We start from the raw sequence: 22,852 nt of genomic DNA, 5'->3' as shown, positions 1-22,852 counted from the left end.
CTCGCACTCTATGCTTTCACAAAACGCTGCGCCTCAACTGGGACGCAATATTGAAAGTTTTCGTGAGGTCGTGCTGAGGCGTTCGTATGTGTGATCGAATGCTGACACCTCGACGATAAATAAGCTGTGATAGTGTGTCGCTGCTACGGTGACTTAGTCTAGAGTCACGGGCAAGCGACGCGACACAACAACAACATGCGACAATCTTCACGACTTGCTCTTCGTGGCTAGCAGCCACAAACAACGACTTGGGTAGGTTTGAACCGCCGCACTTTTCGATCGGTGTTTCGGTCGGCTTTGGATTAGGGATGGCACCGATCCACAGCACGCAAGCAGCGCCACCCTCTGTGATGCCCATCGTTGCAGGACGTTTGACGATGGCGCCGCGCCGCCTTCAGCCGCTGTGGGTGATGAGGATGTATAGCGGGGTGCGGTCTTCAGGCTGCTCCTGCTCCGTGCGTATGGCGCCGGGACACACTCGTCCCGCGCAGCGCGACCGGCCCCAGGCGCCCTGCTTCAATAATCTTTTGATGCAAGAGCCTTATACAGTTACTTGTTGAGATCGTGAGTTCACGGTTGCTATATAGTGACTGCTGCGCACGCCCAAATCCACACTTCGCGATTCGCGCTAGCTTCTCTGTTCACCAATTTTTTCTGGGTGACGAATGTTAATGGTGATTCAACTTGATACCGTGATCGCTGCTGCAGCATGCTTCCTTGCCCATCAGCTGCTTTGCCGCATCTTGCCGCAATCAGCTGCATAGAAAGCATGCATGCTTGGGCTGCTGCTGCACCAGGCTTGCATGCCTGCAGCCATGCCTGAACAGCTATATGCAGGCAACCAGTCGGTTTGCACGCCTCATTCCTGCTGGCTTGGCGCCCGCCGCGTGCGGCCTTGTCCAAGCGTGCGTGTTCCCGCGGCGCTGCCTGATGCCTCGCTGCATGTATACTTCCGTGATGCATCATAACAGCTGGTGCATAAGCATCAGCAATCGAGGGAAGGGCGCAGACGACAACAAGCAATAACAGACATCACACAACAGTTTGTGTAGTATAGTGCATGCTGGTCTTGCTCCTCACTACCAATCCATCCACCATTCAGCGTTGTCGTTCACGATTGTCATTCAAACAGAGAGTCTCATGGACATTGATCACGGCCATCTGACAGCCCGTACAAGCAGAGCTTCATTGGCACGAATTACCGTCGAGCACATCCTGATCACATCACTCTCGCTACCCAGGCTTTTTGGCCCTCCTGAAAGTGCTGGTCAAGCACAGCCATAGCTATAGCCACGTTCACGACCTCAGCCTCAGCCTCAACCGTAAGCCCGCTCGTATCGGTGCCCCTGATACGTTTCTCAATTTGTCACCTTGGCGCACTCTCTGCGGTGCATCCTGTTCCGCGGCCAACGTTCGCCCGGTCGACGTGCTGACCTGGCGGTGCCCCTCCGACCATCACCATTCGGTACCCATCAGACGCGGGCTGAAGTCACCGCACCCTCAGCAAGCCACACTTTCGAGAGGCACGGGAGACTTGCTAGCGGGGTGTTGCTGCTCGGTTACCCACCTAGGTGCACCCGCGTTACTTCCAACCTCTCGCCAGCCCGCTGCGCGAGGTCTCTTACCATTGCAGGCCGTTACGCTAGCCCGGTCATTCGCTCAGTATGGCTGCGGTAGCGTCACCCCTTCTGAGCGGCGTTGCATCCAGCTTTCGCCAAGAGCGAGGCCAGCCGAGCGACCGCAATGCTAGCGCAGCTAGTCCAGCAGCGAATATGACGTCCAAGCCTTCGAGTCCTGCTGCACCCGAGGATGTCCCTGAAGACATTTTGGAGGACTCCGAGTTTGTGGAACCTGTTTGCGGAGGTTGCAAGAAAATGATCGATGAGGAATCAGCAGAGCAGGGAGTGATTCAATTTGCGTGAGTGACATCGGAGAAGCAAATGCTCCAGGTTCTACGAGAGCGCACGTGCATGTATGCTGCAGGCACTGAGATCACAGCATCAATGATGCCGTTCATACATTTCAGAGCACAATTATGGCATGTCGACTGCTTCAGATGCGCCAAATGCCAGAACCCCGTCTCAACGGATCGTGATGACATTCTACTGCTATCGGACGGACACCCGATTTGTGGTCAATGCAATTACTCCTGTCAGATTTGCGGCTTGCCCATCATGGAGGAGGTGAGTCCGCCAAAGTTCCGCCCGAGGCCAGTCATCTAACTGTTAGAGCGGCCCTCCACTCCAGGCCATCATGACTGGTGACGAGTCGTATCACGCATCTTGCTTCACTTGCCGGTCCTGCCATACGCCGATTGAAGAGCTTGTATTTGCCAAGACGAGTCAGGGCATCTATTGCATGTCCTGTCACAATGAACGCGTGGCAAGAAGCCGGAGAAACGCCGCCAACAAGCGCAGCAAGGCCAAGGTGTGTCCGCATTGCTGCTCTCAACGACCGCGCGCGTGGTGCACTGCTGATTGTCCGGACTTCACTCTGACCAGCAGCAACAGCAACAATCCTCCAAGGCTTCGTCGTCTCGCGATAGGCAGGGCTCCGCTCCACCGACAAACGACTTGCGATCTCCGTCAGCTCAGGGACACGCATCACCATCGCCAAGCAATCTAGACGGCTTATCTCAAGGGGTCAAAGGTAGTTCTCAAGACGATCTGCGTGCCCATTCTAACGAGAGTACGCAGGACTCTGAAACTCATCGAGAGTTGCAGACAGGCAGCCCGTGGCAAGGATCTTCACAGGGCAAAGCCTCGGCTGGACCTTCTAAAAGACCAACTGCACCTCCTGCAGCGCCGACTCTGCGTGAGCTTCGGGCGGCGGCGGCAGCTGGGAACATGAACGGGCTGCAGGGTTCGAGTTCAGGCGTTTCGCCAGGTGCGAGCAAGGTGGGGCAGGCGGACGGAGCAACATGGACAAAGCACAACATTAATGGGAGCGGTGATGGCATTATTTCGGAATTAGCTAAAGCCGCTTCATCTCATACGCGGACCGTAAGCGGCTCGAGCAGCATACGTAATGAGACATTGCTGGACGTCAGCCCCAGCAATAACGATGGTTCGCAAACAGCACGCTTGCCTTCTAAAAATTCTAGCGTTGGACTAGGTATACAAGATCGAAACGCCGCACCTTCCAGCGCACCCCCATCTACGAATACGTATGGAGCGCGTGAAGCAGAGTCGGCCAATCGAACGAGGACGTCCACCGAACAAGCCACAAGCTTTGCACCTCGTAGTCGTTCAGGCTCTAAGGCCAGTCAGACCTTATCACCACCCACCGATAGTCTTACAGTGGCGTACGGCTCTCCGAAAGGCAATTCGGAACGTCTCTCCAAAGCCTTCAGCTTCTACGACCCAGATTTTGTCAGCCTCATGGACTCTTTTGGCAAATTTGGGGACGCAGACGAGAGCACCTTGGAGGCGCTGCGGAAGTCGCCTGCGAGCAAGAAAGTATTGCCTCTCGCCACGCGTTCACCCAGACAGCATAGCCGCGATGTCCCGTCGACCCGATCTGCCGAGCCCGCCGTGTCAGCTCTTCGCGGAGTCGGCGAGGAGGGGAGCAGCAGCACCGATAGTAATGCAGACATCGACTTAGAGGGATCTAAGGACGAAGAGGAGGAAGATGCCAGTGCTTTGCAAAGCCCCAAAGGGGCGGACAATGCACGAGCTAAGGTGCGAGAGTCCATGCGGGAGGCTCGGGATGGTCGCATGGACGTCGATACCGCCTTTGTCGAAGCGATTCTCAATGACCTGGACGACACCAAGGAACGCATGAAGACTTTGCAACATCGTTACGATAAGATGAAGGTATGTTTTGCTTGGCGATGTCCCCTGCACTACAAGGCTGACTGTAGGCAACGTGGGCTTCACAGCGCGCGAGTCAGACAGCCGCACGTGGCTTCTCATCGGCACGGGACGAGTACGAGGCGGAGGTGCAGGCGAGATTCGAAGCCGAGTCCGAAATGCTCCTTCTGAAGAAAAAGCTTGTCGAGCAGTCTTCAAAGCTTGCTGAGATATCCACCGAGAAGAAGAAAGCTGAACATCTGCAGCGCCGTTCTCACCAGGTGAAGTCGACGCTGCAGGGTATGGAACGGGACATCGCAAAGCTCTCAGCCGAGCGCGATCTACACGTGGCTGAAGTCGCAGAGCTGGTCGCAATGCGCTCAGAGAGGCAGTCGAGCGGAGGCGAGTCTTTGAAGGTGCAGGAAACCGGATCTGCATCTGATCTTCAGCGGAACCTGAGCGTCAGACTGGAGGGCGTCAAGGAGAAGTATCGCAAAGAGATCGATGAGCTCACTTTCGAGCGTGACGCGCTAATGATTGAGATCGAAGAGCTCAAGCAATCGCGCGACGTCTTCTTAGAAGAGTCGCAAACCCTCAATCATCGAAACGAAGAGCTCAATGGCATTCTGACTCAGCTGACACGCAACGTCGAGGCGGCACAGGTCCGCGCCGATCAGCAGGCATTCCAACAGCAATTCAGAGAAAACCTCCCGCCAGTGCCACGAGATCTGCGAGAACGCGCCATGTCTGGAGCTGGTGGAAGATCCCCAGGCGGTAAACTAGGCACAGGATCTCCTTCCGTGTCGTCTCTTAACGCGGACACCCTGACATCGGCTTCGGCTAGCGCTTCCGACACGACCATTCAAACGGGAACGTCTCTACAGCGCGTCATGCCAATATCAAAGATAGAGGCAGCGCCACCGAAGAAGTTCAAATGGATGAAGCCGAAATTGCAGGATGCAGCAAGGGTAGCAGTCGCTGCTGCATCTATGCCGCTTGGTCAGTCTCCTCCTGTGCCCCCGAAGTCGATGAACGGTTCTAGCGGCGCTGGCTCCGAAAAGTATCAAGGCTCTGCCTCCGCAGTCCAAAATTCTTTGGCGCATCAACAAGGACGCGACAATGCTCGCAACGCATCGAACGAGATCGTGGTGCGAGAGCACTTATTCCAGCCATTCTCAGCGCTGCGACCCTTGCGATGCTTTGCGTGTCAGAAGAGTATGTGGGGCCAATCGGAAGTACGATGCGCTCTCTGCGGCCAAGCCTGTCATCAGCGGTGTCTTCAGAGTCTGCCCACCTCGTGCAATCAACCCTTTACTCGAGGAGAGGACATTCACGAGCCAACGGGGCCCTCAATGTTTGGCAGACTACTCGTCGACCAGGCAGCTGCAGAAGGTCGAGATGTTCCTATTGTCGTCGAAAAATGCATCTCTGCTGTCGAGGCCATGGGTGAGTCGGGTTCTCGATTATTCAGAGGCAGGATCTGACCAGGCCTACTCACCGTTTCGTTCTGCTTTCGAATCTAGGCATGGACTACGAGGGCATCTACAGGAAGTCAGGTGGCACTTCACAGCTGCGTGTCATTACCCAGCTCTTCGAGCGCGGTCAGCCATTTAACTTGGAAGATGTGGACCGCTTCAACGACGTGTCTGCAGTCACTTCGGTCTTGAAGAATTACTTCCGCGAGCTTCCGGAACCTTTGTTGACCTTTGACCTACATGAAGACTTCATTCGTGCTGCGGAGCTCAAGGGCGATCCAGGCGCGCGCGAGGCGGAAATACGAGATTTAGTACAGCAACTCCCTCGTCAGCATTTCAACACTCTCCGAGCTCTCATCAAGCACCTTCACCGGGTGCGGCTGTCCAGCGAAGAGAATCGCATGACCGCTAGGAATCTAGGCGTGGTTTTCGGACGTGAGATATGCCCCAAAAAATGATATGCTCGAGCATCGCTCGACACTGCGCTGACCTTGGACTCCTTCTTTCATAGCAACTCTGATGCGCTCTGGAGATCCGTCTAAGGAATTCGCACACATGGGAGGGAAGGCCATGACTATCGAGTGTGAGTGGCGTGCCGCAGCCACTGCGAAATGGCAAGTCACAGGCTGACCGTGCCTCTCGCCTACTATCCCAGACATGATTGAAAATCCCGAGATCTTCAACTCGCTTCGTTGAACACATGATCTCCTGGAGAGATGCACGCTTGTGTTCAGCAGCTTTCACGACCTACTTGGCCCGTCTCAACTCTCGGTCTGAGACGTGCTCTCAAATTTCTCGAGCACCACTTTTGCAACTTGATACCACACCTTCACACTCACACGCACCCTGCGGCTGCTTTACTATGCAGCATAGCTGTTTTTTTTAACACTTTGCTCTGTCCCCGGCTCATCGACACTGATTTGGAGTGCGTCTTGTACTATGCTCCTTTTGAGTATGTTCACTTGCTCGTCGGAACTATGGCCTCAAACCCGTGTCGGTCTGTCAAAGCATAGCAGGACAGGGTCACTGTAATTCAGGATCTTTAACGAGTTGCCGTGGGTCTAGAGGCGGCAGCTCCCAGAAGCCTGGTCTCCATGGCGTGACAGGAGGGTCGAGGGATAGTGTGTGTCTCATATGCGCGACAAGGCCGTCGACGGACGACGCGTTCGCGCTGCCCTCTCGCGACTGCCTTTCTGCCGCTTGAAGTGTCGGAGCAAAACGCTGAAAAACGAGGTCGTTGAGCGAATCATGATTAGGAGCGGGTACGGATGGAAGAGGTATGACGTGAAGGTGGGGTAGTATCCTGTGCATGCAAGGCGCTTCTCTCTTTAGGTCGTTGGACAATTGTGCATACTTGTCGAACCCGTTCGAACAGAGCAGCAGATTATGAAGACCTTTGATGCTCCAATTTGCCCGGAGAATCGATTCGTAGAGCGATCGACCGCAGTGGGGCATGTACACGAGCGTTGGCTGCTCCAGAACGTAGGAGCCCTGCTCGTTCTTGGAGAGACATGTAAGATCAAAGGACTCTAGCAAGTCTGTGTCCTCCTTCGTCCAAATCGGGTCAAAACCTTGAACGCTGCAGGCTTCTCCACCGAGCTGATCCCTGAGAAGCAGCAGGAATCCAAGCTGGAACTGAGCAATCCGATTATTTATGACGCTGCCCAGTCCTAGATGAAGGATATGAGCCGGGCGTAATGAATCTGTAGACCGCGCTGCGCTCTGTGAACTGGTAGCCCCCCGCTCATCTTCTGCCACAGTTTGGTCTCTCAAGGCTTTGCGCACGCATTCTGTGAGTGACAAGATGCAGTGCGTCGCGCGACTCGGTCAGAGAGTACAGGGAAGGATGAGGAGCAGCTCTGAAAAAGCTGCTCAGGGACTCACCTGCTACAGCGACCATTGTCCTTTCGTCTGCGTCGTGACCATCCAGCAATCTGCGCTTGCCGAGGACAATCTCTCTTCGTCGGCTCAAAAGCGCAGCAGCTTGCTCCGGAGTCATGGTTTGCACCGAGTCCTCGGGATGCGGATGAGGTGCAAATGATGGAGCCGTCGATCTTGCTGCATCTTGTCCCCTCTTGCCTTTGCGACCTCGTCTGACCTTTTGAAAAGTGAAGTCCCCTGACGCCTCTTGTGAATCTTCTTGGGTCGACGTCATGGCTGCCTTCACGTGCGTGGTCTGACTCGCGCAGAAGCTCTGCACCCGGAGATGGGAAAGAATCCGGCACTTCCTCAGTGACGTAGATACCAAAGCCCTTGTGGCTTCGCTCCGAGCTTCACGAAGAATGATCAGCAGGGGTGCAGCAGTCGTAGTCGTGGTGCAGAAGCATCAGAAGCAGATTTGCGAAAACATCAAGATCCCGTTGGAAAGCGGAGCACCGAGATGCGGTCGACTGGGCTGCAAAAACGGAGAATGTTCTCGATGAGTGTCATGCTGGGTGGAGGGTCAGTGGCCTGCGCTCACGCAGGGGCAGACTCTCTCTGCAGCATGCACGCGCTGCCGTGAAGACGCGGAGTCGCCGTGAGCACGTTTGTCGCCCTGAGAACGGCGACGGCGATGCGAGGCAGCACAGGTCAAACTTCTTGGAATTACGAATTACCAATGGTGAATGATGTCGACCACATTATTACATCTTGTCCCCTTAAATCACATTCAACCGAAAGGGCTCAAGCTGGAACGACTTGATGCTGACAAACGGACTTTGCTCCAGCCTGCTCCCTTTCTTGTGCTCTCCCTTCCATCGTTGCGCCGCAGCCGGCAGTCCTTCACAAGTCTTCGTCCACCGCGGTGACCGTTCTACCTTCCTTGCGCGCCGTTATTGGTTCCTGGAGCGTGTGAAGACTTCGATCGCTCAACGCATTAGAGCGCGACATCCAACAACCTATCATACGCATCGCAGACGCATCAATCATGTCTTCGCGATCCAATCGCTCCGGCTTCTCGACCGGAAGCAAGCAATTCAGCTCGAGCAACGCAGGTCTGCCTTCTTACTCCTCGCAGTCACAGCAGGCTAGCCAGGCGCAGAGCAAGCCTCGTCTCGGGCCCAATCGGTGAGTGACGGCAACCTCTAGCTCCGACTGACCGCACAGCTGACGCGCGAGCTTATCACCCATGCTGCAGTTCGACCAAAGCGACGGGCAAGCTGAAGATTCTGCCGAGCGAACCAGCAGCTCAAGAGACCGCTCGACCTCGATCCCGTCAAAGCAATGGCGCGGCAGGTGGACAGAATGGAGATTCTTCATCTGAAGAGGAGGGCGAGGAGGATGAAGAAGAGGCGGATGAGAGGGTACACAAATCCCTGGCGCAGATCCCAGAGGGCAGCATGAGGCGAGATGCTAGAAGGTTGACGAGGAGAGCCCGCGCTAGCTTGCCGCGCGTCACCGCTTACAGCACTGCTACGTGAGTAGCCAATTCCCCACCTTGAAGATTTCAAGGCAGTCTCTCAACACATTTTCATCGTCCCTTTGCGTGACAGATCGTATCGCATGCGAGATTTGTCCCGCTGGCTAGCAGCTCGCCAGACTTCTCATCGAACAAACCCAATGACTTTCGACGAGTGTGTTTATACAACCTACACCTACGACGATCTCGACAACTCACGCGGTATCTCGTCGCATCCTCACGGCGTGCGAGATGGATATGGGAGCACGACGACAAATAGTGGGGCACACGCGGCACCCAAGTCTCCTGCGAAAGCGTTCGGCAGGACGGGCGATCTGCTCGGCATACCTGAATTGGCTGATGAAACCGAAGACAATCAACAGGGAGAGAGGAATACTACACCGTACGGAGATGGAACGCAGAGCAATCAGACCTCTGGCACGTTGATAGACTCCCAGGGAGCGGACAAGGACGATGAAGTTCAAGAAGAGGAGCGGGAGAGAAAACGTTTCGAAAGGCGACGCAGACGCCAGGAGAGATTTACGGTCAAGGGGATGCTACCGGAGGTCTTCTTCATGGAGTACGGAAGTGAGTTTCGCATCTCTGCACTCGTAGCAGACGACAGCCCGCCTTGTGAAATGCTCATTGCGGCTTTCATCTTCGCAGCTGTCGTCATCTGGGGCATGACGCACGCGCAAGAGAAGCGTCTGCTGCGCGAGATTCGTCGCTTCGAGGTGGAACGATTGGCGACAGAAGATGTAGAGTCTGAAGATCTCAATTGGTACCTTGCGGACTACAGTCGGTGAGTCAGTTTCACAATACCTTGATGCCAGACCAGCTTGGTGTAGCTCACACACCCTCCGCGCCTCCAAAGGATCTACAACGATGTGATTACGCTTCGTCGCGGATCGAGCTACATGACCAAGCTTTCCTTGTCGCATGCTCTCGCACAGAGCACCAAGATTAGCTTCTTCGAAGGTGTCATCGAGAACACCATCGACACCACAAAGGTGAGCCAGCACGCCGGAATCTGGACCCTTTGACGTCCACGATCGCCTTGCTGACCCCAAAGATGTGTATGTTCTCCTTACCTTCATCAGGACATCCCGCAAAGCATCGCAGACAGCGGCAAGATCGGCATGCCACCTGGGGAGATCATGAAGCAGATCGGTCACGTGAGTGCGAAGCGTCGGTGTCGAGGGGCATCATACTTGACTGACCTTGCGCTCGGCCTACTTTGCAGCTCTTCATCTTGCGCATGAACATTCACTTGGTCGGATCTATCGTCGACTCTCCTGAAATCTTCTGGGCTCAGCCTGATCTGGGTAAGTCGGAATTGTGACAAAAAGGCCACGTCGATAATTCGGGTACCTGACCCCCAGTCCTTTCACCGCCAACGCTCGCTTGCCCAGAACCTCTGTATTCTGCCGCTCGAAGTTACTTGGAGATTCCACAGCGCATAGATCTTCTCAATGCTCGCGTGGAGGTCCTCCAAGATATGCTGCAGCTACTCAAAGATCAGGTCACCAGCTCTCATTCCGAATGGCTGGAAATCGTGGTCATCATCCTCATCGTGCTCGAGATCATACTCGGCATCGCGACCATGTTCGTCGATCTTTATTGGAGCTAAGGCAAACCATGCTTTATACGTTTTCGCAACAAATATCCAAACCAGACGCCGCCATTACTTTGACCTCGCAAGAGCGAAAGCGTTGTCGTTCCTTTGCGCACACATTGTCCACGTTTGCAATGCCGTATTCTGCGGGATCGTTCATCACCCCTGCTAGTCCGAACTGGCGGAGGAACACGTTTTACAGACTGTCCCATCACGTTGAACAGATTGTCCCTTCGCATTCAACAGACTGCCCCTTCACGTTGAACAGACTGTCCCTTCGTGGCTGCAAACTGTCAGCCCCCCGCTCCGAGGCTGATGGCCCCTGATATTGAGGTCCGATGGCTTGATACGCATCTCATTGCGTTCTGCAACAGGTCTATTGAAGTTGACTGCCCGGGCCTAGTGGTGCTCATCGTGGCCGTGGCCGTGGTCATCCCCGTGATGATCATGGAAAGAGTGGTGGCCCTGCAAATTTGTAGATGTAGAGAGAAGGGAATAGGAAGGTCAGTCGTGAAATGGTGCATTGCGCGGCATTGGAAGTGGGCGCTTCTAGCTAGGGAGGCCGCCTCGTAGTTGCACAACGCCAAGGTGAAGACCTAAAAGAGAGCCATCACAGCGACGAACGCATGCGCCTGGCGGAGCGTCCTCTTTCTCGAGCTACGTCAGTCTCAAGGTAGATCCCTCAAAGATTTCCAAATGTCATGGATAGCACCGACGCGGTTTGCTTCTCTATCCGCCCTTGTTCAACCTCTCTTGTCTTCCTCCTCTTCACCCATCAAGTGAAAATGAAATGTGATCCAACTCACGATTAAAGAAGCACCATCCTGCTTGATCCTATACAGGATGAAGAATGCGGTGAATCCACCCAACAACTTTGCTCCCCACCGATGATGAAACGCTGGTCTGTGCGGTGCGAAGTTGTGCTTGGGCGCGTACCACCTGTTGGTGGAAGGCGCGGAGTGCGAGGGTCCAGCCATTGTGATCGTACGAGCGACAGAAAGGATGGGCGCTTGATGATGATTGGGCTGATCGAGAAGGAGCTGTTGAAGGAAGAAGCGCAAGATGGTGAGTATCAGCATGCGCTGATTGTGGCCTGCGCTGTCCGCTTGTATGGGGCTTTGGCGCCCTCATCAGAACGACAGGGTGAGCCACGTCGCGTTGCATTTCATCTTCGTTCAAGAGCACGGAAGTTCCGTCACCGAGGTCGTCTACAACGATCCCCACTGTTCACAGCATTCGATGTTCGACTCACGAGCTAGCCTAGTCGTCGAGGGTGAGTCAATCGGTAAAAAGACAGAGGAAGATCAAAGCTCCAAAGCGCGCTTGATCCGAGGTGTTGGGAATGGGCAAAAGGTGAGCTGTAGCCCAGCGAGAGTATTATGATCCGTGAATGCTTGATCTCGCAAGCTTAGCCTTGCGACTGTTGTGGTGTCGAAGGTGCACAGTCCGAGTGATCCAGCAGCAAATGGTGACTCTATATGCTGCGATGCCACGACACTCCTCGCGCGTCACAGGTAGTTCTGAGTTGTGAGTGCCCTAAGAAGCGCCCCGCTCAAGGTCGCGAACATTCTGTTGCAGCTTATGCGCCGCAACAGAGAGCACCCGTAAGTTGGTCGTGTCTCGCGCGCGTCCTTACCCTCCACCTTGCGCAGATCGCGCGACAACTAGCCTCTTGATTATCATCATCATCATCATCATCATCATCATCCATAGCCATAGTGAATCAGACATCTCATTGACCCGCTGTCGAATAGGTGCGATAGACACGACGCTGATCAGCAGCATTCGTCTCCTTCACTGGACTCGGTCACGGCAAATACCCCAGGCGTGCCCTAAACTGTGCAGTGGAACACGTGCATATTCCCAATTGCTGTCAAGTCGCAACGCACCCAAACCTCGACAGCATCCTTTTCTAACCACGAGGGATCTCTCAAGCGCACGCAAAGCAGCCATGTCTCAGAGTGGCGAGGCCTTTGAAAGAGGAGGAAGGATAACGAGCGGGTATTCGGCACCTAGATCGACGCACGAGACTTATCATCCGGGAGGCTACGGTGTTTCGGAGGGACTAAGGAGGGCTAGAAGACCTTACGCTGTCAAAAATGCGATCACGGGATCTGCTATCATGGCTTTTGCTGTCGGGTGAGTTGGTGGGACGTCGACATTGCAAGGCAGACACTCCGCGATGCGGGAAACCATCGGCTGCCGAAGCTTGGTTGGAGCTGGTATGTCAAGCGCGTGGTTGCAGCTACTTGCTTAGGCCACTACAGCTCGTAAATGCGCTTCAAGGCTTGCTGATCATTCTGCTAAATCGGCCTTGAATCGCATCCGCAGAGCTTATTACTACTCCATCAGGCAGGTAAGTCCGCACACACGATGGCCTCAGCCCTCACTCGTCCTTCAGAGATACAGACTGACGAAACTGACGGGTCCCCTCTTTTGCCGCATGCGCAGGTGAAGCCCGACGACACTTCATCCGCCTCATCTTCTTCCCTAGCATCGAATACAACCGGCTCCTCCGGCAGCACGAGTCTGTTCGGAGGCGGAGACAACAATACGCCTTCTCCTGCGGCGATGCCTATCGGTCCTTTGGGCTCTTTGAAAGCTTTGCAAGTGTCTAATCAGAAGGGGCTTGAGGATTTGCGAGCTGGACCACCTATCACGGATGCGCAAAGGGATGAGCTTCGAGCTCAGATACTGATTGCGCAGGGAAGACTGAACAGCTCAAATTTGAGGTAGACGAAGGACCAGGGGTTCATGCGGCGAAGTTCACCACTCATTCTTTCGATGATCAGCGCGACACCAGTGCATCTGGGGAAAGGCAGCTCCAGAGCTCGACATGCATGGGCATCTTGCCCCTCCTGCTTCATGCTGGACGGGGAGGTGCTACTTAAGATCCCTTGTTGCCCTGCAATTTGAATACACCTGATGACCCAAAATTGACAACCACTCGAGGGCGACTGGATGAGTGATTGACCTACACTCTGGTCGAGTTTGAGCGGGAAAATAAGCGCACGAATGCGACCGATCAAGTGTGTGATGTCTCCACGAGCACCGTTCATGGGGGAGCATGGACTGGTTAGCAAATGATGAGTCGCGGTTCCGGAAGGTAGTGAAGATGAAATCGGTCACGTGATAAGTCACGAAGCGAGAAGCGGTTTTAAATTCAAGATTGATCAGTCAAGATCAATCCATGGAGCTGGATGATCCAAATTTTCGACGCTACAGGTATAGTCACGCTTCCAACGCGCAGGTGAGCTAGCCAAAACCGTGCTTGCTGGAGAGGTGAAGCTTCTCTGCGCAAAGCGAGAACGACAAACCAGACTCAAGCTAGACATTTTCCAAGCGCTCGTACAGCAAAATTGCCGTGTTTACTTGTGCGCAGGCTGAGATGTTTGTGTGATATCCAGGGATTGCGTCTGCATGGCTTCGAGAAGCGTGATTCTTCGGAGTCAGTGGTGCGCATGCAGCAAAGGGACGCAGAACTGGTGTGGCACGTGCGCTGAGGGTCTTTGTCGATCACGAAAGCAGACATGACGCACGCAGCAAGCGGGCAGGCTGGTACTCTGACTGTACTCAACTCAAACTGTGGATGCTCCTCCACAAATTCTTCTGGAGTCACGAGTGGGCATGCAATTATAAGTGACTGCTCGTACGCCTCCGCGATCAGTCTGGCATCAAATCCAAGCCATATATGCTGCAGCATGCACGCTGACCATGGCCGGCTGGCGAGCGCGGCGCTGCTGCTGGTCGTGTCCATGCTGCGAGAAGGGCACGGATCAGCCAGGCAGCAGGCGCACAACGCACGCCCATCATCAGCAACAACGACTGCAGGGTTTGTGGGGCGTGATCAATCAGAATGCGCTTCTGCTGTGCGACCCCACCCGCTTCGAGGCAAGGCAAATCACAACGCGGGCTGCCTTTGACCTTCTTATTCCTGCGGCTGAGAAGCTCGGTCGTTGATGTTGCAATCCACCATCCTCCAACTTGACAGACTTTAAGAAATCGCACCAGGTGAGTCGAGTCTGCCTATGCTCTGCATCACATGCATCGTCTTTCGCTGCGAGAGCAACATTTTGCTGAGCCTTTGACCCCCTCACAAAGCGCACACCGCATATTTTGCCAAGATGCCTCTCTTCGTCCTTTCTCCCGCCTCTTTGGCCCACTCGGCCCTCTTCGCTGGCTACTACAGGTGAGGTGCTGAATCGATCTCAAACAATGCAGATCGCCACCCCAAGCGCACAGTGCGGGCAGAGGATGCTCCCTTCAATGCTTCGAGTTCCCTTTGGCTGACACGATCACACTGCCCTCTCACACAGCTACCTTACAACCAACGTGGTCGCTGTGAGTCATCGGAGAAGGAGTCAGGCAGCTCAATCTTCTCAATGTGCTGATTTCGCTCCTCCCTCGCATGACTGCAGCTGCGACTCAAGACTGGTGTCTTCATTGGTCAAGGCGAGGCTGGATCTGTGAGTGTTGCTCCAGAGTGGAACCTAGATCAACATCGAGGTGTCACGAAGCGCTTCGCTCTAGGCGAGAATGGAGGCGTATTCTTGACAAGGGGCAACACGTTGAGAGGCTTCATCTGGCTGCGCGGGAATAACTCCGCTCACCATTCCTCGACTCTTCACAGGTCCGCGACCCTGCACACAAGGCGTCCGCCTCTGACGCCCAAGACGAGGAGAACCTGAAGCGCGCCGTTCGATCTGCTGGAAACTTTGCCGAGCACACCCCCTTCGCCTTTTTCCTCATCTTCCTCTCCGAACTCAACGGTGCCCCAACTGCTGTGGTCCACGCTGCTTACAGCACCCTGTTCTTGGCCCGCGTGGCCCACGATGTAGGAATCAAGGCGCCAAATGCAGTCGGCCTTGGACGTCCGATCGGTTTCACGGCCACTGCTCTGCTGACCGTCAGTGCGGGTCTTTACAACGTGAGTAGAGAGTCTTGGCAGTGGCAGCATGGAAGATGAGGGAAGAGTGTTTGTGGGCCGGTACATCTGCGAGGCGGTGGACATGCGGCTGTGAAAAGCTGACTGCCTGTCTTCATTTCCACGCGCAAACAGCTGTCGCTTGGATGGGAGCCTCTCAAGTCTTTCGCCGGTCTCAAGTAGACATCTCTAGATGTGTGTGTCTTCCGCCCCTTTGACTTCGAGGTCCGAAAGCGTGCGAAATGGCTTTCTCACAACGCGACCTCCAGGTGCAAATGCGATCAATTAGGTTGTGTGGTGCGATTGGTGTTTTGATGCAAAATGCTGAGGATGTCACGACGCGCTATAAAGTATTGCGGGCTAGATACCGTCGTTGGGTAGAGCATGTATTGCGGCTCGATGGGACATCCCAGAAGGAGGCTGAAGGCGCCTTGATTTGAGCCCTAGTATTAACGCTGGTGCGCGTGGTGAGGTTCGTGCTTGTCGTGCACACGGTAGGAATGGTGAGCACCTGATCAAAGCGTCCTCGAAAGTGAAGTGGTCTCGCATGTGTTTTTTGAGTCGCACAGCACGCGTGACTGTGTTGCGAGTCGCGATGCGAAGAGCGGCTCAGCGCAAGCAAGTTCCCTTGCCCGCCTTGTTCGTCTCGGTCCCATTTGGCTGCCCTTCACTAGACAGGAAAGGTGACGGCGTTTGCGGGCAAGTCTGGCCCCGGGCACGACAGTCGACGTGGAATCCAGCTCGACGCTTCAATCGTCTTCGGACCAAAAGTCTTGCGTTCCTGCGGCCCAATCCAAGCCTCGCAAGGCTTCCTCGTCGTCCTGACCGGCAAAATCCGTCGAGCTTGCCAGTCTGATGTGAGCTAGATTTCGAAAAGGTCCTAAAAGGTCCATCCATCCTACCCATCCATTCGGGTCCGGATGTGTGGCAGTACCAAGTGCGAGATTCCGCTCATTGATCATCTTCCAGCCAGACACTTGCGCTCTGCCCCTGAGCGCGTAAAAGCTGAGCAGCGCGACAAAGCAAAGCAGGGCCAAGCGAGAGAGGAGAGGAGGAGACCGGTCCGCTTCTGCTAGGCGCAACGTCTCGGCGTACTTTGCCGCGAGGACCGTATTTGCGTTCTGAGTAGTAAGATGGGATTCGTGATTGTCCTTGGAGTGTCGAGGAGACGGAAGGTGGGTGCGATTCCCATTGGACACGACGACCGGCGCGCTGGAGCGTTCAGCACCGTTCTGCGTGCCGTGAGCGTGGCTGCGACTGCGAAGTCCGCTCTGACCATTGCTCATGATGGGTAGGGTGCCCGCTTGGCCTTCTTTTCCGTCTCTTGTCGGGGATCGCTCGATGTCGACCGGTAGTGGTGGTGGTAGGCGGGAGCGAGGCATGAAGACCACACCGAGCGTGTTTCAAACCCAGATCGCATCTCCCAATCGCTGGAGCTTCTCCATGGCGCGAAGGATCGCTTGACGCATGGATATGGCATGCGTAGTAGCTGGGGCCAAGAACGAAGTTTGTAGAGCGCAACGATCCACAATCGAACAATCAGCATTCGCTTGGTGCATGCAGACACAGTCAAAGTGAAGTCGTGAGTCGTGAGGCTTGAGCACACAGGCGCGCGCGACTTGCGACGCGCATACAAGACCGTTGGGCACAGCGCGCGATCACCTTTCCATCCACTCGCTAGCTCAACTCAGACTCACGACTCACGACTCACGACTCAGCTCAAAGCTTAGCTTGGCCCCTCGACTCAAGACTGGATGCAGATCTTCCTCGAGCATCGTCTTGGCTCGTGACTGCTGATCACGAATAGTCATGAGCCGTGACTGAACTGTTTGGATGACACGAGGAGCGGCAACCGCAACGCTCGCCAGCAATCCCGTGAATTCGCGCGCGCTCCTCCACTTCAAAGCTCACCCATAACCTGCTGATCGCTCCTCCACTTCATACAAAAGGGTACTGACTACTACTCCTACTACTACTACTGTGCACTCTTTTGTTTTCGCACGCCTTGCCCGTCGCCTTCGTCATCACACACACTCTCCACCCCACACAGCAGCGGCAAGAACAATCCGTGATTGGCGCTAAATTGCGGAAAGGCAAGCTAAAGAGGCTCAGCGTGTCCAGCGTTCCTGTCTTCTGATCACCCTCCCACGTACAGTACAGCCTCCAACTCTCCTTGCATCTCAAGACGAGCTCTATCTTGTACCGTGTTGTGGGGCTTGGCTTGCCCTAACCCACAGCGAGCTCACAATTCCACGCTGAAAAGGAAGCTGAATGCGATTGGCTTCTTGCCCACAGAGGCTCGTGACAAGCAAGTGGGCCCGAGAGGCGGTCAGATCCGTCAGACAGACAGTCTTGAGTCTTGAGTGAGTCTACAGGAGAGTGCATCCTGCATTGTGATTCTGATACTTGATTTTGGAATTTTGCAACGTTGCAACGGCAGTCACAGTGACTTGCATCATCGACCGATCACCACCACATCGGCCGAGCCACGCGCTAGCCTAGCCACGGAGCTCAGCAGAGTCTGTGCTTGAGCACTGTGACTAGAAATCCACACAAGAATCGTGTCCCACGTTTTGCACCTTCGCCAAGGTCATGCTCTTACTTTCTCCCCCTCTGCCATTGTCAGCCAAGAGCATGATGAATCGATGTATGCACGGACCCTTGCAGGCGCTGCAGGAAAGCCGTCCGTCGCACGGCAAAAAACATCCGTTCAGTTGGCCCACATCGGGACGCTGCTGCATGGTCGACCCTTGCACGCTCACACACCACACACGGCACAAAGGCGCGAATGGAAGAATACAGTACGAGCTAGCCGGATGATCGCCTCGTATGGGTTCGCTTTGGAAAGCAGCGTACAGCTCGGTCGCGGCGGGCTGAGGCGAGGAGCCACACAGCCCATGCTTTCCTGGATTGAACGCCCACGTCGGGTAAAGTGAGCTCCGCATAAAAGAAGCCATGGAAGTTTGCCTTGAACTCCGCAGTGCCTCTCTACCAGACCTTCGCTTGCCGTAGGTGTTGCTCGCCGTGCCTGGTCTTGCCATCCGTCTGCACAGGGTACGATTCGAAGCTTCGCTCAGCTCGTCTCAAAGCCTCTGACACTCAATCAGCTAGTATGGCAGACGTTTGGATCAGACTTTAGGCTGACACGAATTCTGATTCGAACTCCAGACTTTCGACTCTGCCCTTTCGCAAAGCTTCACTGGAGCAGGTCCTTGTGCAGCGGGAAAGGTACTTGTTTGCCGATTTCCATTCATGGAGGTAGGCATGTCCACCTCATGAGAAGCTTGACGCCGGGTCCTCTTTGCTCGACTTTGCAATGCACAAACCAATCGCACGTCTACTTTGACTGTAGTTGGCGCTGCGCAAGTGGAACTCGGATGTGCCCTCCGCCAATGAAGCTCAGCTTACGAATGGCACGCCAAGCTGAAAACAATTTTCCTGCTCCTTGCCTGCGGTCTATGCCGCTATGCCCTTGCACAAACGACCGGAAGATTGTGCGATGTGAATTCTCACCTAGCCCGCGTCGATTTGGCCCCGCTTCATTCATGCCTTTCCATAGACCCGTCGCCACACCATTGCGGCCAAACGAGACGATGAGCTTTTGAACCTGACGCCCGGAAATTCTCCTATAAACAGGAGGCCAAATGTCTCAATTTGAACTCATCGTCTGCCCTCCCCCACTCGCCTAATTGTACACAATTTTGTGTGGCGCTCCCCTTTCCCCACGATGCGAGCCTCGGCGGTACTGAAGTTGGCTCTATGCCTCGGATCGCTCTGGACAGGCGCTTTCTCGGCGCCCGCTCGCCCAGCTCAGGCATCTCGAAATGTGACTCATTTTTACACATTCGGCGACAGGTGAGCCAGACAACGAGTCAGCCAATGACTGCCACGCGGTACAAGGTCAATCTCGAACCCGGCTAAAAGTTCATCTCTTGTTCGAAATAAATAGCTACACAGATTCGTGCAATTCCTACCGATTACTGTATCCAAACGTCTCGCATCCACCTTTCCCAGCTTGCAACCCTCCACCGATTGGAAGAGCGGTAGGAGGTCCGGAATGGCCAGAGTATCTCGTGTCGGACCAAGCAGCGACGGAGGGCCAGGCGCAAATTAGGGTATCCGGCATGCCGTGGCAGGTGGTCAATTTTGCCTACTCCGGCGCGACTTGCGACAATGTCAACTTTCCAAGACCGGTGCCCGAGTGAGTCCGTGTTGTGTGACTTGGACGTTACGTTATCCGAAGCTCGGTAGCTGAGGTTGCGCTGCGATCGGTGGTAGTGTCGGCAAACAAATCAGCACCTTTCGCAATGGCCTCCAAAATTGGCCTAGCCACCCTACTTTGGGCTCCGATCCCGCAACGACCGTCGGTGTCATCTTCATTGGCGGGAATGACGTGCGTACCATCAGGCTCATTCGGCCCCATCCACTCAGGAGAGCTGACCAATGTTATTGGCCACAAACCCTTTTGCTGTCCAGGTGATAACGATGCTTTTACCGCTCGTAAAGCCAGGATTGCTGTTTCCCGGCGCGACCGTGGAGAATGAGACGCGCTGCATTCGTAGTCGTCTATATGCACTCCACAAGCAAGGCTTCCGGCGCATCGTGCTGGTATCCAATACACCGGTGCAATATGCGCCCGAAGTGGTGGCCTACGGTCCCAATGCCACAGCCAAAGCCCAAGAATACTCTGAAAAGAACAATGCGCAACAAGCTGTCGTCGTGCAGGCATTGCTAGAAAAGTTCAACTCCAACTTGCGCAGAGGAGAAGTGAGGACCACCATTGACGTTTTCCCTGCTTACGAGCTATTTGATAGAGTGCACAAGTCGGGTGTAGAGTATGGCTTCAAGGACACTACGACGCCTTGCAGTGCCTTGCCCAGCTGTGACGGTTACTTTTGGTACGACGGTGAGTTGAGAGCGTGATGTACCGCAATCATGCAGAGAGGAAGCGCTGAGATGATGGCCTCAACTTTCCTCCTCCTCCTGGACGTTGTTCAGGTCTGCATCCGTATACCAGATTCTGGCACATCTTTGCTAGAAAAATGACCCGCTTTGTAGTAGACGGCGCCCGTGGCCTGGATCTGATTCAGGGCGATGAAGGCGTTGCTGCACCTTGACGATCGCTCGAGCTCCAAAGCGCTTTTCACGATTTGATCGACGAAATGAGATCTAGAGTGATGCTTTCGTTGACGCTTTGTAGCATCATATTGACGACTCAGCTAGCTGGTCCCTAGGCTCTCTCTCGCGTTGGCCAGCCTCGCTGGCTGACCGCACTTTGAGCTTAGCAGCCCTGAAATGGGAGCCGAAGACCTGCTTCTAGTGCGCTTTGTGTTTGGTTCGGAGAATCCGCAGAGAACAAATACAATTAGTCAGTCGCAAGGGTGCCGATAATGGAGAAAGGAGTCGGAATACGCACGACTTCTAAATAGCAGTGTTAGTAGTACTGGACGCACACTCATGACAGTACTCACACAGCCGCTGCATTCAACACATCTGCTTGCGCGCGAGCTAGAAGGGGTTCGTCCAAATTCGGCCCCTCGCTGTGGACGAAAGCTCCTGCCAAGCGCAGCTAACGACTAGTCGTGCAGCGCAGCTTGCAGAGGGCACAATTTCTTGCCCATCCAAAGCGTCCAGCGCGGCGGATACAGTCAAGAGTACAACAGCGGAGAGATGCGCTGTGAGCCCAAGTCAGGTACCATTGGTACGGCCCTGTACAACAGATGAGCCAAGAGGAGCTAGTGACTCGTGACTGGTCAAGCAAGCTCCTTGACGGAATGTCCTGGGATGTGCGCGCAGCAGAGCGCTACAGTAATCGCCCGCCCCCAGCTTGCAGCCAAAAGTCTTGTGTTTGGTATTGCAAGGTTGGTCTGAATCAGCCAGAAGAGCCTCAAGCATTCGTGATTCGTGATCGTTGACGACCAGCGCTGTTGTTTGCGAGACGTCGCACAACGTTCACTCGATTCCGAGTACGCTTTGCTTCGCGCCGTCCCTTTTTTGTAACGACCGCTGTCAACGGCCGACTGGTGCAGTCTGAGTGCATTCCTACCATTTCCCTTAGTGGTAGTGGCACCAGCTTGCTCTTCTTATTTACTCACGACTGTGCGGTGATAGCTGTGGGCGCGCGCGCCCTCCTTTCGGATCCCTGCTGACTAGTACTGATGTACTGTCACGACTGTCTGCCGAGGGGCGGCTTGCACAAACGCTCAAATTCGCTGGCACAACAATGTGAATCTTCAGAGGGCTCGGCCGCCGTCAGCCTGCTCGACACATGGAGCATCCCAGCTGCACGATGAGCGCTAGAGCTGCAAATCTTGCAGGAGGTGAAAGAGCAAGAGACGTGCTTGCCGGCACGCTGTCAGTCTCACCTCTCAACATTTGATTTTGGATGACCGGGCGTCCCTAGCCAACGGCTCTTTGACATCCTTGCGCAGCAGGAGAGCTGCTGCTGCTGCTCCGTGCGGGTTCAGCCAACCGTGGCCATCTCGCTTATCATGCCGGCCGATGGCTTGATGCGTGGAGCCCTGCAGCCAAGCACGCTGCGAGCAGCCTCTGGCATGCGGTCACCGTCACCTCTGCATGGGGCATCCGTTCGCTGACTGACGGCATGCCTGCTCAATACCAAGCAGGGGCTTGCCTTCCTCTCCATCGGCAGCAGCCGCCGAAGTCCAAATCAGCAGCGACCAATGGGATGGCATGGGGCAATCGTGAATGCCGCAAGGGTGCTTGATCTTCCTTGCCAATGACCTGACTTCTCTCTCTTCCACCATAAAACCTCGTCTCCTTCACTCTCGTTCATTCGCGCACATCCATTCTTCCCCACTTGCGCTTTCGTCTCCGCTTTCCAAACATCATTCAAGATGAAGTTCGCTCTGCCTATCGCTCTGGGTCTGGCCCTCGCCGTCTGCGGTCAAGCACAAGCACAAAGCACCGAGAGCTCCTCCTCGAGCGCAAGCACTAGCGCTGCTTCTGGCACTAGCCCTGCTCCTACTCCTTCCAGCTCGTCCAGCTCTTCTGCTCCTAGCTCCTCCCCCACCTCTGCTCCGGCTGGTGGCGCTGAGAGCTCCGGTGTCTGCTCCGTGCTCGTCGGTGACCCTACCGTTCGTGCTTTCGACTGCACCTACTCGAGCACTAGCACTCCTCCTTACGACGCTTCCAGCATCCAGGTGAGTCCACCCATCTCTCGGCATGATCGTTGGGCGGACGCGAGGAGCGCGCGCGCGTTTCGTGCCGTGCACATCAGTCCCAGGGTTGCTTTAGCACCGATCGGCCCGTCTGACACGCATCTTGCCTTCTGCACAACAGTCCTACCTCATTGGTGGCTACTCTCCCAACCAGGGCGAGGAGGTCGGTGCTGTCGCTACCGAGCTCGCCGAGAGCGTCCTCAACTTCTACCCCACCATGACCGCCAGCGTCAGCCAGATTGCCTCGGTTAGTATAGGTCCTTTGATCACTTCGCGGGACACCCGAGAGGGGTTGAGGGACAGGGAGAAAAGGCTTGAGCAACATGAGATGGTACCGTCGGCGTGATCTGCTGGAATAGACTCGGAGGATGGCGCAACCCCACGCGTCCAGTAGAGGACATCTTGCTGACACAAATCTTACCATTAATGACTTGCCATGACCCTGCTCGCACATTTGCAGGAGTTCGGTGAGTTCATTGTTCCCCCC

General features: G+C 54.9%; 9 protein-coding genes across 9 annotated transcripts; 6 read left to right on the top strand and 3 right to left on the bottom strand.

The window, feature by feature from the left end:
* The first annotated feature begins 1,474 nt into the window (after positions 1–1,474).
* Positions 1,475–6,126, top strand: IE81DRAFT_8740 (RhoGAP-domain-containing protein). Its single transcript, XM_025517711.1, has 8 exons — positions 1,475–1,918; positions 2,027–2,183; positions 2,248–2,427; positions 2,502–3,815; positions 3,881–5,237; positions 5,315–5,701; positions 5,778–5,849; positions 5,922–6,126. Exons 1-8 carry the CDS (start codon positions 1,665–1,667, stop codon positions 5,960–5,962), a joined length of 3,762 nt encoding a protein of 1,253 aa, XP_025371663.1. The 5' UTR covers positions 1,475–1,664; the 3' UTR covers positions 5,963–6,126.
* A 43-nt stretch (positions 6,127–6,169) lies between these two features.
* On the bottom strand, positions 6,170–7,570 carry IE81DRAFT_364778 (hypothetical protein). The gene is made up of 2 exons (XM_025516889.1): positions 7,151–7,570; positions 6,170–7,056 (listed from the first exon to the last, which is right to left on the bottom strand). Exons 1-2 carry the CDS (start codon positions 7,419–7,421, stop codon positions 6,290–6,292), a joined length of 1,038 nt encoding a protein of 345 aa, XP_025371662.1. The 5' UTR covers positions 7,422–7,570; the 3' UTR covers positions 6,170–6,289.
* A 299-nt stretch (positions 7,571–7,869) lies between these two features.
* IE81DRAFT_321112 (DUF155-domain-containing protein) lies at positions 7,870–10,502 on the top strand. Its single transcript, XM_025513241.1, has 8 exons — positions 7,870–8,314; positions 8,385–8,663; positions 8,740–9,233; positions 9,312–9,447; positions 9,520–9,655; positions 9,746–9,820; positions 9,889–9,970; positions 10,058–10,502. Exons 1-8 carry the CDS (start codon positions 8,175–8,177, stop codon positions 10,273–10,275), a joined length of 1,560 nt encoding a protein of 519 aa, XP_025371661.1. The 5' UTR covers positions 7,870–8,174; the 3' UTR covers positions 10,276–10,502.
* On the bottom strand, positions 10,262–11,618 carry IE81DRAFT_321111 (hypothetical protein). The gene is made up of 2 exons (XM_025513240.1): positions 11,067–11,618; positions 10,262–10,725 (listed from the first exon to the last, which is right to left on the bottom strand). The coding sequence occupies exons 1-2, from the start codon at positions 11,235–11,237 to the stop codon at positions 10,660–10,662; spliced, it is 237 nt and encodes a 78-aa protein (XP_025371660.1). The 5' UTR covers positions 11,238–11,618; the 3' UTR covers positions 10,262–10,659.
* A 593-nt stretch (positions 11,619–12,211) lies between these two features.
* Positions 12,212–13,228, top strand: IE81DRAFT_364776 (hypothetical protein; the record flags this gene model as incomplete). The annotated part of the gene is made up of 3 exons (XM_025516888.1): positions 12,212–12,399; positions 12,592–12,616; positions 12,712–13,228. 3 exons carry the CDS (start codon positions 12,212–12,214, stop codon positions 12,994–12,996), a joined length of 498 nt encoding a protein of 165 aa, XP_025371659.1. The 3' UTR covers positions 12,997–13,228.
* Positions 13,229–13,962: 734 nt separating this feature from the next.
* On the top strand, positions 13,963–15,540 carry IE81DRAFT_321107 (hypothetical protein). The gene is made up of 6 exons (XM_025513239.1): positions 13,963–14,271; positions 14,362–14,449; positions 14,577–14,601; positions 14,679–14,726; positions 14,891–15,187; positions 15,320–15,540. The coding sequence occupies exons 2-6, from the start codon at positions 14,385–14,387 to the stop codon at positions 15,365–15,367; spliced, it is 483 nt and encodes a 160-aa protein (XP_025371658.1). The 5' UTR covers positions 13,963–14,271; positions 14,362–14,384; the 3' UTR covers positions 15,368–15,540.
* A 163-nt stretch (positions 15,541–15,703) lies between these two features.
* IE81DRAFT_321105 (hypothetical protein) lies at positions 15,704–16,932 on the bottom strand. The gene has a single exon (XM_025513238.1). The coding sequence runs from the start codon at positions 16,564–16,566 to the stop codon at positions 15,934–15,936; it is 633 nt and encodes a 210-aa protein (XP_025371657.1). The 5' UTR covers positions 16,567–16,932; the 3' UTR covers positions 15,704–15,933.
* Positions 16,933–19,279: 2,347 nt separating this feature from the next.
* On the top strand, positions 19,280–20,601 carry IE81DRAFT_321104 (hypothetical protein). Its single transcript, XM_025513237.1, has one exon. It carries the CDS (start codon positions 19,670–19,672, stop codon positions 20,105–20,107), a length of 438 nt encoding a protein of 145 aa, XP_025371656.1. The 5' UTR covers positions 19,280–19,669; the 3' UTR covers positions 20,108–20,601.
* A 1,151-nt stretch (positions 20,602–21,752) lies between these two features.
* On the top strand, positions 21,753–22,832 carry IE81DRAFT_364772 (hypothetical protein). The gene is made up of 2 exons (XM_025516887.1): positions 21,753–22,347; positions 22,487–22,832. Exons 1-2 carry the CDS (start codon positions 22,042–22,044, stop codon positions 22,709–22,711), a joined length of 531 nt encoding a protein of 176 aa, XP_025371655.1. The 5' UTR covers positions 21,753–22,041; the 3' UTR covers positions 22,712–22,832.
* The last annotated feature ends 20 nt before the right edge of the window (positions 22,833–22,852 follow it).

Source organism: Ceraceosorus guamensis (genome assembly GCF_003144195.1).
Source record: "Ceraceosorus guamensis strain MCA 4658 unplaced genomic scaffold IE81scaffold_10, whole genome shotgun sequence".
NCBI lineage: Eukaryota > Fungi > Basidiomycota > Exobasidiomycetes > Ceraceosorales > Ceraceosoraceae > Ceraceosorus > Ceraceosorus guamensis.
Note: the sequence above shows the minus strand (reverse complement) of the source record. Positions and strands in the feature narration are given on the sequence as shown.